The sequence below is a fragment of the Gossypium hirsutum genome, chromosome A11 (assembly GCF_007990345.1).
Source record: "Gossypium hirsutum isolate 1008001.06 chromosome A11, Gossypium_hirsutum_v2.1, whole genome shotgun sequence".
NCBI lineage: Eukaryota > Viridiplantae > Streptophyta > Magnoliopsida > Malvales > Malvaceae > Gossypium > Gossypium hirsutum.
Genome location: NC_053434.1, coordinates 5,629,269 through 5,644,226, shown reverse-complemented (window position 1 = coordinate 5,644,226; position 14,958 = coordinate 5,629,269). Strand labels below are relative to the sequence as shown.

The window sequence follows — 14,958 nt, the reverse complement described above, 5'->3', positions numbered from 1 at the left end:
TGTATGTAATATGTTAGTCCAAAGAAGTAATCAATGATACAATTACTAATAAAAGTAACAAGAACAAATAAACATCATATGTATTTTATCTAATTGCTTTCATATCTATAACATCTAACATATATACTCTTTATTATTTGCCCTTGATCAATTTCTTCATCATCTAAATTGAAATTTGTATTCTTAAAATTATTATAACCTTCTTATTTCATGTACTTTTCAAAATATTGATCATATCAATTCAATTTACGAATAAAATAATAAAGCATAAAACATGTAAACACGATTTAACTTTAAAACCTATATATTACAAATAATTGCATCTAAATGCAATGAGATAGAATATTTGAATTTGTGGATAAAGATGAAATGAATAAATTAAGGAAATGGTGTGTTGGAACTTGTTGCATGCAAAGCAAAGCATATAAATGGCGGTGCTTCTTAGGTTTTAGCTTTGTTTCTTTGGCATTTGGCAATGGGAAATTGCCATTCATGCGTTACACCAAAGCTTTCAAACAATGGTAACGTTTCTCTCCTCCTTTTTGGCACTTATGGTGCACCTGGATTTAGACATTAGTATAAGTTACAAATTAAATAAACAAATCCATTTCAGATTCTCAAAATTTTAATAAGACCAAAAAAGGAAAAAATATTACACTCAATAAGTAAAATTGACCCAATTTAGTAAGTATGGTCCTTGAATTTTTTATTTTTGAAAGTTTTCTCAGTACAAACACAAAATAAAATATAAGGGATGAAAAAGCAGATAAAATTTAAACATAGTAAATGCACGTAGTGGGATTGGAAACTCTCTAATCTTAATTGTACATAATAAAATTTGAAACTAAATACTTAAAAACCTAAGATTTTTGCTTTAACCAATAACGTCAAAACTCCATTAACAACGCAATTCAATTTTATCTTATTTTGAATTCGAATTAACTGATTAACACATATGGTAAACATAATTTTATTAATTAAAAAAAACTACAAAATAAATTTTAATTTTAATTTTAATAAAACAAATACTTCTTGAACTTAATAAAATGATATTTTGTGGTTTTTTTTTTATTATAGTGGACAGTGTTATTAAAATTTTATTTGGTGGGCATGATTTGAACTAAAATCACTTTATCCAAGGTAATTTTGGTCGAGTCAGGTGGATAATTCTGCTTGACTTTGGTATAAATCTAGCACTAAACCATGGTTTAAGCTACCTTGTCAGTTGCTGGTTTGGTCAAAGGAAGTCAAAGAAAAGTTTGCCTACCTACCCCCAATTAGATTGTGATTTGGTAATTATTTATAATTTGGTAATAAAAGGCCAAATATGGAACATTCATTAAAACAAAAAGTTAATGCCATTGCCAATTTTGGTATTTACGTACAATTAACTATATTTAATTTTATATTTTGCATTAGCCCCGCACCGTTATTAAAAGATAAATTAATCTTTTTCTCTCTTTTATTTACTTTTTCTTTTATGCATTATATCCATCTTTAGAGTGTTAATCTTATTAGGGTTTATATTCAATACTATATAAATTCATATGTATTATATGATATTAGTTTATTAAATTTAATGAAGTTACATTATATATTTCACTAATATAAAGTATAAATTTTACACAATATTAATTACTAAAATATAATTGTAACAAAATTTGTGAGGTATTCATGCATTGAGCATAAATGAAAAAAATGTAAATTATGAGCTAAAGTATCCATTTTAGTCACGCCAGTGTAGTTTCACTTATAAGATATTAATTGTTTGTACTAATTATTTCTATGACAGGTACAAATTACAAAACAAATTAAATAAGTTTATATTAATTTCGAATTAGAAATTTTATCATTTAATATTTATATGAAAACTTGGTAATACTAAAAACAAAATACAAATGTACTAATGCTGATGAAGAAATTTAGAAAAAAAAAAAGAAAAAGAAAAAAAGATTCATATACATTAGATGGTAATATGGACCGGTATATTCGAAATATTCTTTACTTGTAGAACCACATTGATCTTATCCGATTCAATGTTTAATAAAAAAATTTTGTGTTTCTCATAGTTAAATTCAAATAATTTACAGAGTTAACAGAAGGAAGAAAATTTTTTATTGATATGTTATTTATATATGTTTCCATTTTCTTACTAGTTTTATTTTTATCAAGTTGAAAAATGAAAACTTAATTCAACAACATCAATATCTATATAAGGTTACAAATTTATAAATAAAATATTTATTCATACTTGCCAATTCAACTAAGGGGGTTTATTCATATTACTCCATATTTATATTACCTTGTTAGTTAATTTGGTTAAAATGTAATTTTTTTATTAATTTGATTGATAATATATAAAAATTATCTAAAAATACATTTTATTAAATTATTTTTTAAAAATTTATTTATTTTAATTTTTTACTAGAGAAGGCTTATAGTATTTTATTTTATTAAATAAATGCATAATCTAATAAACTAAATTTTATTTTTTTTGAAATGTTACTAAAAGAATATATGAGAATTTTTAATTCATTAGCTTTTTTATTATTATATCATTTTGGTTTAAGCATAATGGATTAAATCATTAAAATAATGGGTAAAATAGTAAAAGAATGTCACATTAGTCAAATATAATATAGGTGGCATTGCAATTATATCTTTTATCACTAAATTTTGATACAGTTAATACTATCATGCTAGTAATTCAGGTAAGGTGAAATTAGAAAAATATTTTAGGGGTGAAAATTGAATTATAATTTTTACGATAAAAAATATAATTTTATTATTTTAATGATTTATTTTTATAAATTTTAAAGAATTAAAATAAATATTTATATTTTTAAGAGAATTAAGTAATTTTACTTTTACTAATTTTAAATTTTAAAAATTTTAAAGTATTCATAGGAAATTTTTAAAAAATTTTAGGGGTGGCAGGTGCCCCTAATTTCGCCACTAAACTCAGGAAAACATGAGAATGTAATTCCAGAATAAAAAATTATAAAAAAATGTTAAAAGTTGATGAGCCAAAACGCCTGTTATCCCAGTAAAAATAAATGAAAAGAAAAACAAATGCAGAAAATAACCACGCCAAAATCACGTTACTATCGTTGAAATCCTTTCTACAAGATTTACACAAAATCAGCTACAATGGAAAATCAATTAAAAGTAAAAAATTGAAACGAAACGCAGATTTCTGTTGCCATCCTCATTAAATACTGTAAGAACCCTACATTGTCACTATTCAGTGTTCCTCTTCAGTGACTGCCTTATTTAACAAAGTGAAGAGATTTTAGACTCATTATTTGAACTCCAAAGAGAGTTTTTTTTTTTCCTTACAAACACCAAAGAAATCGCCCCAGAGAGAAGAAAAAAAGAATGGAAGAAATTGTGGTACTGATTGTTGGTGCTGGACCTTCTGGTCTTGCAACTTCTGCATGCTTATCAGTTCATTCCATCCCTCATATCATCCTTGAAAAAGAAGATATTTATGCTTCCCTTTGGAAGAAAAGAGCTTATGATCGGTTGAAACTCCATTTAGCCAAAGAATTTTGTTCCTTGCCGTTCAAACCCCATTCACCCGATAGCCCTACTTACATACCCAAAGACATGTTCGTCGACTATCTCGATGACTACGTCAAGACGTTTAACATCCAGCCTAAATATCAACGACATGTTGAATCGGCTTCTTACGATGAAGCTGATGGGAAATGGCGGATCGAGGCCAAGAATGTACTGACAGGGGGTGTTGAAGTTTATGTTGCTGAGTTCTTGGTGGTGGCTTCAGGCGAAAACAGTGGCAAATACATCCCGGAGCTGCCGGGGTTGGATAGCTTTAGCGGTGAAACCCTCCATTCCAGCGAGTACAAATCGGGTGCCAAGTATGAAAACAAGGAGGTCTTGGTCGTTGGTTGTGGTAATTCTGGTATGGAGATAGCTTATGATCTATCAAATTACGGAGTTCAAACTGCCATTGTTATTAGAAACCCTGTAAGGATTGAGACATTCAATACTTCAGTTTCTTATATTTTGTCTAAATAAGAGAAAAAAAAAACTGAAATCTAGCTTTTTTTGGGTTGCAGGTTCATGTGGTGACCAAAGAAACTGTGAGGGTAGGGATGATATTCTCCAAGTATCTCCCCATTTTTATAGTGGATATAATGGCCGTATTGATGTCGAAAATATTATATGGCGATCTATCCAACTATGGGATCCGTAGGCCAACCAAAGGTCCTTTTTATCTGAAAGCGACAGCGGGGAGAGCTCCTGTTATTGATGTTGGAACTGTCGCCAAAATCAAGTCTAAAGAGATTAAGGTCAATTAAATCAAAATTCCCAACAATACTATGAACAAATTTTGGCTTAAATTGTGCTGAATGCTCTCCTTTTTTTAACACTTATTTTGTTCTTACCATTTATTTGTGTTGCGGTGGGTGAATCCATATAGAAATCCTTGTTTGATTTCATTTTGCACTAATTAATTCAAATCACTAAACACTTTTTAATGAAAGACAACATCAATTTTCTATATAAACATGTTATATAAGAGATTTATTCTATTTGTGAATTAGTGAAAGGAAAGCATTTAGAATTTTGTAGTGTTCTTAAATATGTTTGAAAGTGTAAAAAAATAATTTTATATCTTTATTATAACAATCTTAATTGAAATTAAATATAACCCCTTCAAATGATTTCTGACTGTCATGTTTTTTTTTTTTTTTTTGTGATGCTATGTACGTAGGTTGTTCCAGCGATATCAAGTATTGATGGGAAGAAGGTGTTGTTTGAAGATGGTGCTGAAAGAGAATTCGATGTGATTGTTTTTGCAACTGGCTATCGAAGTGTAGCTAATAACTGGCTTAAGGTAAAAAGAAAAAGTCCCAAACTCCTTTTTTTTTTTCTATTAAGGAGGGTAAAAACTATTACATAGCAATTAATCTAGGAAAATATAAACTAGTAATATCCTCATGCAGCACATTCAAAGCAAAATCAAGAAGTTGAGATTAAGAGTAAAAACTAATAACCATTCTTCTGCAACATTTGCTAAACAATCAATCATCGTATTGTATTCTTGATGTAAATGCCTAATATTAATATTCCAACTTTAGCGCAACAAGTCTCGGATGGCATGAATGACATACGAATCTTGATACTATATAAAACAAATAAATAGTTACAATCTAAAGATCAAACATTTAGAATCATAACTAAAGAATTCACTATAGATTAGATGGTGAAACTTTATCTATCTCAACAATTAAAACAACTTTAAACCCTAAACATTCAGACCCATTACTAAAGAATTCTCATCTAATTATTTTTTTCTGAGGGTTAATTTGGCTAATGCTATTAAATTTGTTCAACTTTATCTATCTTGCTATTCTTTTCGATTGACTTAGCCTGAGTTTAATGAAACCGTTAAATTCTTAGTCAATCTATGTTTTGTCGATTTTTATTTAATATGAAATTGTTGAATTTTTAGTTAATTCACGGTTTAATTCTTTTGTCGGTTTCAATTTAATATGAAACTGTTGAACAACTGTTTTGTCGATATCTATTTATTATAAGTCACGTGTTCATATATAATTGATTTTCTGTGCTCGTGTGACCAATTTAATATTTATTCATTTGTGATTAGTTTCTAGTAAAATTAACCTAAACTCAGACTAAATAATTAGTTACTCATATGATGAAATCTTCTTTGATAATGCAAATTATTTACAAGTTGTATCATTAATAACCACATTTTCATACGCAGGATTTTAAACATGTTCTGAATGAAACCGGGATGCCTAAAAATGACTTCCCACACCATTGGAAAGGAGAAAAGAACTTGTACTGCTGTGGATTATCAAGGAGGGGACTGTTTGGTGTGTCCATGGATGCATCCGCCATTGCTGATGACATTAAAAAGGTTGTTACTGAGAAAATGAACAAGTGAACAACAAAATAAAGGGTGTTTCTTGGAGCGCCTGGTTTTTAATTTACTGTTAGTTTGCTTTATGTTTGTATGTCATCTGTCTGTGTTAAGCAATTTATTTTACTGACCGTGGAAAAGAACAATTGGAATTTCATGATTTCCAATCTGTTGTGTTATGTGATGAACAGTGTCAAATGTTTGGTTGTTTGCTTTGTTTAATGTTTTCATGTCGGTTTTTCTTGGTCTTATATACATCTTTTATAGTTATCAGATTTTGCTAAAAATGTTATCATATTTGTTATTTTGTATATAATACTTAAAATTATTTATAATCTCTCTCATACCCTTAAACAGAAGGATAATACGTTTCAACACACTTGAAATCACATTCTCTTACACTAATAACAATGTCGATGTTAATCGAGTTAAAGACTCAATCAATTACAGACACTAAGTTTTTAGAACAAAAAAATTATATTTTTATGCAGACATCTTTAAAAGGAGATCGAATAAAGTAATATTTTTTTTAAAATTTTTATATTATCATAAATGTATATTATATAATATTAGATATAATACAGTATGTTTATACTTTCATATGAAGAAAAAAAAAGAGTTAGTACTATGCTTTTTTCTAAAATGAACTAGCTTTTTCCCACAAAAATAAAAGTGAAGTATTTTACTTCAATCAAATTTTAACTCTTCATGATTAATTTTCCAAAAAATTGGAATATCGTAAAAAGATTAATTGATTTTGCGTAAGAAATCATCTAACTCATCTTTTCTAAAGCTATGTGATATACTGTTATAAAAAAAAAAAGAAAGTATAGAGCCTCTACCAATAATGTAATTGGCCATCTAAATTAATTAATCTATATTTTTATTTAATATTAAAAAAGAAAAGAAAAATAGAATTGTGGATTGAGTACTAACTCGGTTGATATTGAAGGAGGATATAGATTTGAACGGAAACGCATTTATCTTCCTATTTAAAAATTGGATGAATTATAAATAGTAATTAAAATAATTAAATTAAATTTTAAAGAATATATATTGTATCATTGGGAACGATTAGTATTCCCTTAATGCACGTAGAACAGAAATGATTGCATCAAAATAATCTTATATCATTAGGAATGATCTTAAATTAATACTTACATAATTTTAAATTTTATTAAATCTAAAGTAACAAACGTTTTATTACTACTAAAATTATTTTAATGTTGTAAGTTAGTTGTTTGTTGAGTTTTTTTTTAATTTAATTCAGTAGTTCTAATCTTTTTTTATTGAAAATATTAATATTAAATTTCTTAAAATGTTATAATGTTAAAAAAAGGAAGTTTCTTAAATTTCTTTCCATCAATTTGGAAAGAAATCTTATCCTTTTTTAACAAGAAAAAAAAAAAAGGAAGATCAACTTCAAGAAGCCATTGTTTAGGATTTTTCCTTTTTACATTATTATTTTGAATTTTGCCAAGGATTGATATGAAACTTGCTAGGTTAATTAAGATTTTAATTTTAATTTTAATAGTAAATAATTAATTACTCCATTTTTGATGAATTCCAATGCATTTATATAGTTTACAATGTTAACAAATATTTTATTTAAAGTAAATTTTCGAATCCATGTCTGTATTAATATAAATTTTTGAAATTTTTTTATGTACAATAAATAATTATAAAATTTTAATTTATAGTAAACTTAATATACAGATGAATGAAGCATAAAATATATAATTGATTATAATTAAATTGTTAAAATATTAATCATAAAAAAATTAATTTAATTTAATAGTAATGTATAAAAAAATTGTGACATTTCATTTTTTATAGCATTTTCAACCCGGTCATTTTTTATATATCGCAAAGGTCGATTCCATCGTTTAGAATAAAAAAGAAGTGTCACAAGAGGTTTTTCAATCCATAAAAAATATTTATCTTTTTTTTTTTTAATATTTCTAACTTCGAACTTTCTTGATTCCCATCCAGATAAGAAGTTTCATAAACCGGCGAAAGTGGAGTCCGCCCTTTATTATTATTTTTTTCTTTCCAGTCACTCGTAGCTTTTCTGTTTCGTCGATTTTGCTCGGATCCACCTCTTCCTCCAAAAAAGGGGAAGAAGAAGTATTTTCTTCGGTCCCCTGACTTTGGTTAACCCTTCCCCCTTCGGAAATAGTTTCTATTTCTATGTTTCTTTCTTCCTCACTTTTCCCCACTTCTTCCGTTTCGGAGATTCCTTTCCGTTTCTTAGTTAGAATGGATGACAGTATTCTGCTTAAATAGTAAACACAGGTAATAAATAACAGAATACTAAAGATTCGAGCCATAGAATTTCTAAATTTTGATACAAGATACTTATTAGATCGAATAAGTACATTAGACATAATTAATTTATTTTGTTGTATCCAGACTAATACCAACCCAACCCATTTCATCAATAAAATATGACCAATTAACCAACCAATAAAACTACTTGTTACAAATAACATATTGTTGTTGCATCGAAATATATAGATGTTGACTAATCTGGCTAACATTGAACTTGGTAAAATGAAATGGTTGAATAATTGAATAATGAGATTATTCAAGAATACACATTGAATGCTAAGATTACGCATTGAATTTATAGTAGGACGTCTATGATCAAAAAAGTCTTTGTGATTGTTTCAGAAGAAATGAAACAAAAGATACGGTAGAGCTAGGACAGTTATTGTATGACGTTTACCCAATGCTAAATGCAGAGGTACATAGTAGATTGATATGAATATCATGAGCTGGCCTGCAATAAACCCAGTTGTTGCTGATACTCTCTTCTCGGTTCCTTCTTCTCCTTTTTCCATAACCCGAGCTCGTAGAAGGAAGATATAAGAGGGACCTATGGATACTGTGGTCAGAAATCCATAATAGAGTCAGACCATAACGACTGAATTGATTATCGTCAAGTATAAGGATATTAGATTCCCTAGTATAAAAGATTTTAAAATCATCATTAACCTCTCTTTTTTCTTATCTATTTCTGGATTATTTTATGATGATTTTTGAACTTGCCATATACATATATAGAAATAAAAAAAGATAGACTATAATCGATGTAATACCCGAATTTTGCCCAGCCCATAGGGAAACCAACATCAAATACAAAAATTAAACAGTCCATCAGATAAGTTTGGTTTACAAGCCCAAAATTTTACAACGGCCCGATAAGCCTAAATTTTTAGGGTTTCAGAAACCCTAAGTTTCCCTTTTGCGCAGCAGCCCCACTTACACTCCACGCACGACCCTGGTTTGCGCGTTGAGCTATCGAAACCATTTTTAACCGCTTGAAAAAAAAATGGGGATCGACTTTAAAACAAGGTATGGAGTCGCCACCGACCTTTTTTGAGGTGTAATCGGATCACCTTGAGACTGATCATTTTAATAAAACATTTGATTTATTAAAATAATAATTTTAGGTCTACGAAAATTGAGAAAAAGGGTTCGGGAGTCGATACGCACGAGGAAGAGTTAGCACCCTCGTGACGCCCAAAATTGATACCGATTGATTATTGAATGTCCTACCGTTGAAAATTTGAAGGGGGGAAAAATTAAAATATGATTCCTTTAAAAATGTATGAACAATTCAAATCGGATTTTAAAATTCACTCGTTCCAAAGAAATAAAATACCACATCCAGCACGTTAGGACACGATATTTTAAACCTCCAAAACTGAGATCACCTCACGCAATGAAACCTTAGAAGGGTATTCCGTTATTTGGCCAAAAAAAAAACGAAACCCAGCACGTTAGGGCACGATTTCTCGAATTTCTAAACACGAAACATTGCCTTGTTTTGAGGGGTTTCTAAATAAGCAATTATAAAACCAGCACAAAGTACATTTGTTGGGTTTGATTAAAGGTAAAAAACAATTGATATTGGGAACAATTTTGAAATTTAAAGTCCGATAAAAAAATCATACAAGCTTTGATAATAATAAAAAACGTAACCATAATATTACATGAATAATAAAAAAGAAAATACAAAGAAACAAAGTTACACGCAATAGCAACATATCATATACTAAATAAATAAAAACACTAATATCCAAAGGCTAAATTTAGAAGAAATTCCAAGCAAATTATACAAATGAAATATCGAGTTTTAAAACAATAAAAAGAATAATAGAGATGAAAGTAAATTTAAAAACATTACTATACGACAATACAAAGATTTTAAAATAAATCATAAATACAAGAAATTAAAATAAGGAGGGAAAAGTATAAATAAATAATATATTAAATAGTAATATGCAAGTGAATTTCTAAAATAAATGTCATAAAGTAAATAATTTACATGAGAATTTGAGATGTATCAAAAAAAATAGATAATATAATAATGCATACATGAAATTTCAAAATGAATGATATATAAAAGGTTAAGTAATATGCAAAGTAATATATATACAACATTTAAATAAATAAATACAAAATGGAAAAACCTAATATAGATAATATATATATATAGAGAGAGAGAGAGAGAAATATAATAGTATATGAAAGTGTTTGAGACAAATAAATATGCACATGAAAATTAAAATAAAAAAAGTATGAAATCAACCAAATAATACAAAATAATATGTTAAAATAATATGCTCCTTTTTAAAAAAAAATGAATAAAAACTTAATTGAAAAAAGTTAAAATCAAAAGGATAATTTGTAAACCAAAAAAATTAAGACCAAAATGCGAGACGTAAATCAATAGGGACCAAAAAACAAATAAACCAAACGTCCAAAATAAAATATTTGATTTGTAATGGCATGCAAATTCCAGGGACAATTTAAAAACAAAGAAAATATAAAAAAAGCTTAATCAAAAGTCAGCGCGAAAGGGAAGGGACCAAACGCGCAAATCGACCATTTAAAGTGAAAAGGTGCACATCCCCCCCCTTTCCCAAACAATACCATTTTATTATGCATAAAAAAAAAAGAAGAAGAAGAAACAATTGAAGTTCATTTGCCCTTTTTCTGAAAAGATTAAAACAAATTCCTAACCCCCATGTTCTCTCATTTGGGGTTTCAACCGCACCTATGCTAGAAGTTTAGAGGGAATTTCTCCCTCCAAATGCCAACTTCGACGACAGAAGGAGAGTTGCCGACGATGGAGGAGCGAGTCAACTCAGGTATTCCTCTCTCTTTTCTCTTTTTTTTTTGTTTTTTACACACAAATAAAGGGAATAAAAAAATTAAAAGAACAAAGCAATCGAAAAGAAAAATTGAAAACACCTTCAAGATTTGATTTATATTCGTATATTTGCCTCTATTTTCGTGTGTATTCCTTTTGCTAATGTATTCGTAAAAACAAAGAAAACGACCCCCATACAATGCAAATTTGACAGCTTTTATAGCCAAATACAAGTGGTTTCCTGTCGTTTTCTTATCTCCATGTATCGGCTATGGAGCAGATCGGAAATGGCGAGTCTTATCTCCATGTATCGGCTATGGAGCAGATTTTAGCTACCAGCCTTATCTCTCTGAAGTTGCAGTGGAGCAGGTTGAAGATACAAGTCTTATCTTCCTGAAGTTGCAGGAAGCAGACTGAAAATTACGGATCTTATCTCCATGTATCGGCTATGGAGCAGATCGAAAATGGCGAGTCTTATCTCCATGTATCGGCTATGGATTAGATTTTAGCCACCAGCCTTATCTCTCTGAGGTAGCAAAAGAGCAAGTTGAAGATAGCAAGTCTTATCTTTCTGAAGTTGCAGGAAGCAGACTAAAAATTACAGATCTTATCTCCATGTATCGGCTATAGAGAAGATCGAAAATGGTGAGTCTCATCTCCCTGAAGTGGCAGTGGAGCAGGCTCGAAATTACAAATTTTATCTTCCTCAAGTCGCAATAGAGCAGACTGAGGATGTAGAGTGTAACAGCCCGATTTTGGGCCTAGTCGGAACAGTGGTTTCGAGATCACTATTCCGAGGCCAGAGAAAATTATTTTAGTATTATTTTATGTGTTATAATATGATTTTATAAGTGCATGTTAATTTTGGTATATTAATTTTAGCGATTTCTAGTCCAATTTCGAAAAAGGACTAAATCGCGTAAAAAGTAAAAGTTGTGTTTTAATACCTAAAGGTGTTAAATTGCATTGTATCTTAAATTGGGGGTCTTTAAAGTGAAATTAGGCCATTGAAAGTGTGATGGCCGGCCATGGGAGACAAAATAGTTGAAAAGTCAAAATTAGACAAAATAGTTTTATTATTAACAAATAAAAAAAAAAGAAAAAGAAAAAGCTATCATTTTTCTCTTCCCCTTCACCGAAATATGCGGCAAAGAAAGGGTTTTGAAGCTGGAAAATTTCAGCAACATATTTCCCTTGCTTGTAAGTGATTTTAATGTCTTTCCTTGATGATTTTTGTATTTTTTGAACCCCTAAAGCATAAGTTTTCATAAGGGGGGATTATTTTGCAAAATGATGAAGAGTCTAGGGTTTTACCATGAGAGTAAATGTGTTGTTTGCTGTGTTTTTATGGAAGATTATGAGTCCTAGTTGTCTAATAAACAACTTTTGTGAAAGAAATTGCATGAAAATACCTTAAAAATGGGTAAATTGCTAAGTTGTAAAATGAGTTGTAAATGTGTAAAATAGTTGAAATTATGAGTTGCTATAGTTATGAAAATGGTTCATCTAGACTCACTGAGTAAATAAATGTGATAAAAATTAATTTACGAGCATTGGGGCAAAAGTGCAAATATGTAAAGTTTAGGGGTCAAAATGAAAATTTGTAAAAATATGATTTTTAGACCCATATGAATATTGTGACTGATTGGTAGGCTAAATGTGATGTTATAGATGATGAAAATTGAGACTTGGACCTAGAATGGAAAGAAATCGATTTATGGACGAGTATGCCCTTTTCACCTTTGTGGTATCGAGGTAAGTTCGTATGTAAACAATACCATGCTATACATGTATTTAAATGTTATCATTACATGAATTGTACATATATTAATGTGTATGTGATTAATAGAAATATGATAAGACAAAGCCTTAATAGACGAGAAAAAATCCCGTTTGAACCTTAGGAATAGAATAGGATACGAGTGACATGTCACTAGGAATTATGAGTCTAGATGACTAGCTCGAGAGTGAGCATTGAAATGTAATGAGATATGAGGTAGCTTTAGCTACAATTGAGGCACTTATGTGCAAAGGCTTTTCCGAGTATCCAATTAGTATTCCAAGTGTTCAACGGGCAATCCAAGGAAAGAGTTGATGATGGTCCCAAAGAGGTAAGTCATTGGTGATTATGCACTCGAGTTATGTTACGAGTCGTGCAAGTATGTATACTAATCCTATGAGAATGCCTTGATATGTGATGATCTATGATGCATAATATGTGTTCTTACCATGATGGATAAAATGGTGTTGTATTAATATTATGAACAATGACCATGAATGAGTAACTTAGCCTTGACAGATTTGAGTTATTGCAGTAGTGTAACTTTGAAAATACACTAAAAATAGTGAAAAATAAGTTAGAGGCAGAATAAAATATGGGATTAAAGCTTAATGAGTCTATTTTCACATGAAAGAAATATAGGAAGAAAAAGAATTCTATATTGTGTGATATTTAAGTTCTTGTGAAATAGGGTCTGATGAATTTGAGATCCCCTGTTCTGATTTTACAAATTCACCGTAAATTGTAAAAAAATTATTAAGAGTCATACCTTACCTACATAGATTCCTTATTGAGTCTATTTTTAAAGGAAACAAACGGCATGGTCATTGGAATTCTGTACATGGAGAAATTCGATTCGTAGTGCACAGGGGTCAGAGTAGTCATACCCTGAAACAGGGGAAACTTTAACTAATAAAATGTACTAAATGGTTTGACCAAAAATTCTAGAAAAAAATTAATTAGTAGACATATAAGTCTAGTTTCAGGAGAAATAGACGAGAACATTATTCGAATCCTGTACTATGAGATAATTGAACTTTAGTGCAGAAGGGTTGAAACTGTCAGACAGTGAATCAGGAGCAAACTTGAGGAATAAACTGTACTAACTGGCTAAGTAAAAAATTCTGGAAATTTTATGAAATAAATATAAATGAGTCTAGTTTCAGGTAAAATTAACGGAACTTAATTTGGAGTTTCGTAGCTCCAGATATAAATAATTTAGTGACTGTTGCTCAGGAAGACAGCTTGTAGTGAACTTGAGAATATGTTGTAAACATTGATAAAACAAGTTAATGAGTTGCTTATTGTTTTCATATGAACTTACTAAGCGAAAGCGTACCCCCCTTCTTTCCCATGTTTTCTAGAGTTTCCAGGTTAGCTCAGGTTGGAGGTCGTTAGAGATATTATCACCCTATCGAGTTAACGTTATCGGAGTAAGTAAACTCAAGTTATTCGAGTCTATGGCATGTATAGGGTTTTAATGTGAGTATGTAATATTATGATTTAGCCAAAGACATTGGCTTGTTATTAAGGTAGTATTAGTCATGTAAATTGGCCTATGTCGACTAATGACGCTATGGGCCCATATGATTATTCTTATGCATGTATGTTATTATCTCTTGTGATGTGGCTTACAACATGTATGCGTAGAGATTGAATTGAGATTCATTGATGAGCTAGTAACTAATGCAAGATTAAGTGATTGGTAAATAGTTAATAATGCTTCATGAATGGTTTGTGATGTATGATAATTATGTCTAGTATGTGGTAATGATATGGGCAAATTCTATAATATTTATTGCATAAGAAAATAACTTGAGCATAACATGTTTGTAGATGTTTAAGAGCTCATTTATGCCACGTTGTATGTTATTGGATAAGTATGTATCTATGCATGTGGTGTGAGAGTGACAAAAGGCTTGATAATTAGCCTATTTCTGGCCACACAGCCTGAACACATGGGCATGTGAAGCCTTAACGCAAGAGATTTTTCTAAGTTTTTCATGAGTTCTCGATTGGGTCCCGAACCGCCCCGAATGCATGTATTGGGCCTCGTAAGCTCGCATAAGGGACAGATTGCATGTGAAAAGAAAAGTTTTT

The 14,958-nt window shown here is 29.7% G+C and overlaps 1 protein-coding gene, 1 long non-coding RNA gene and 1 pseudogene across 2 annotated transcripts; 2 read left to right on the top strand and 1 right to left on the bottom strand.

The window, feature by feature from the left end:
- The first annotated feature begins 3,242 nt into the window (after positions 1–3,242).
- Positions 3,243–6,163, top strand: LOC107923724 (probable indole-3-pyruvate monooxygenase YUCCA10). Its single transcript, XM_016853894.2, has 4 exons — positions 3,243–3,990; positions 4,083–4,316; positions 4,742–4,864; positions 5,759–6,163. Exons 1-4 carry the CDS (start codon positions 3,379–3,381, stop codon positions 5,939–5,941), a joined length of 1,152 nt encoding a protein of 383 aa, XP_016709383.1. The 5' UTR covers positions 3,243–3,378; the 3' UTR covers positions 5,942–6,163.
- A 1,715-nt stretch (positions 6,164–7,878) lies between these two features.
- LOC121209852 (protein TIC 214-like) lies at positions 7,879–8,907 on the bottom strand (annotated as a pseudogene).
- A 3,327-nt stretch (positions 8,908–12,234) lies between these two features.
- On the top strand, positions 12,235–14,680 carry LOC121209678 (uncharacterized). The gene is made up of 3 exons (XR_005904767.1): positions 12,235–12,278; positions 12,750–12,833; positions 14,223–14,680. It is a non-coding gene; the product is annotated as an uncharacterized lncRNA (long non-coding RNA).
- The last annotated feature ends 278 nt before the right edge of the window (positions 14,681–14,958 follow it).

What these genes read in the sequence shown, in the direction of transcription:
- LOC107923724 (XM_016853894.2), top strand. Translation starts at nt 3,379, where the DNA reads ATGGAAGAAATTGTGGTACTGATTGTTGGTGCTGGACCTTCTGGTCTT. An exon ending in CCATTGTTATTAGAAACCCT is followed by an intron (nt 3,991 to 4,082) that starts GTAAGGATTGAG and finishes TTTGGGTTGCAG; the next exon opens with GTTCATGTGGTGACCAAAGA. An exon ending in TAGCTAATAACTGGCTTAAG is followed by an intron (nt 4,865 to 5,758) that starts GTAAAAAGAAAA and finishes TTTCATACGCAG; the next exon opens with GATTTTAAACATGTTCTGAA.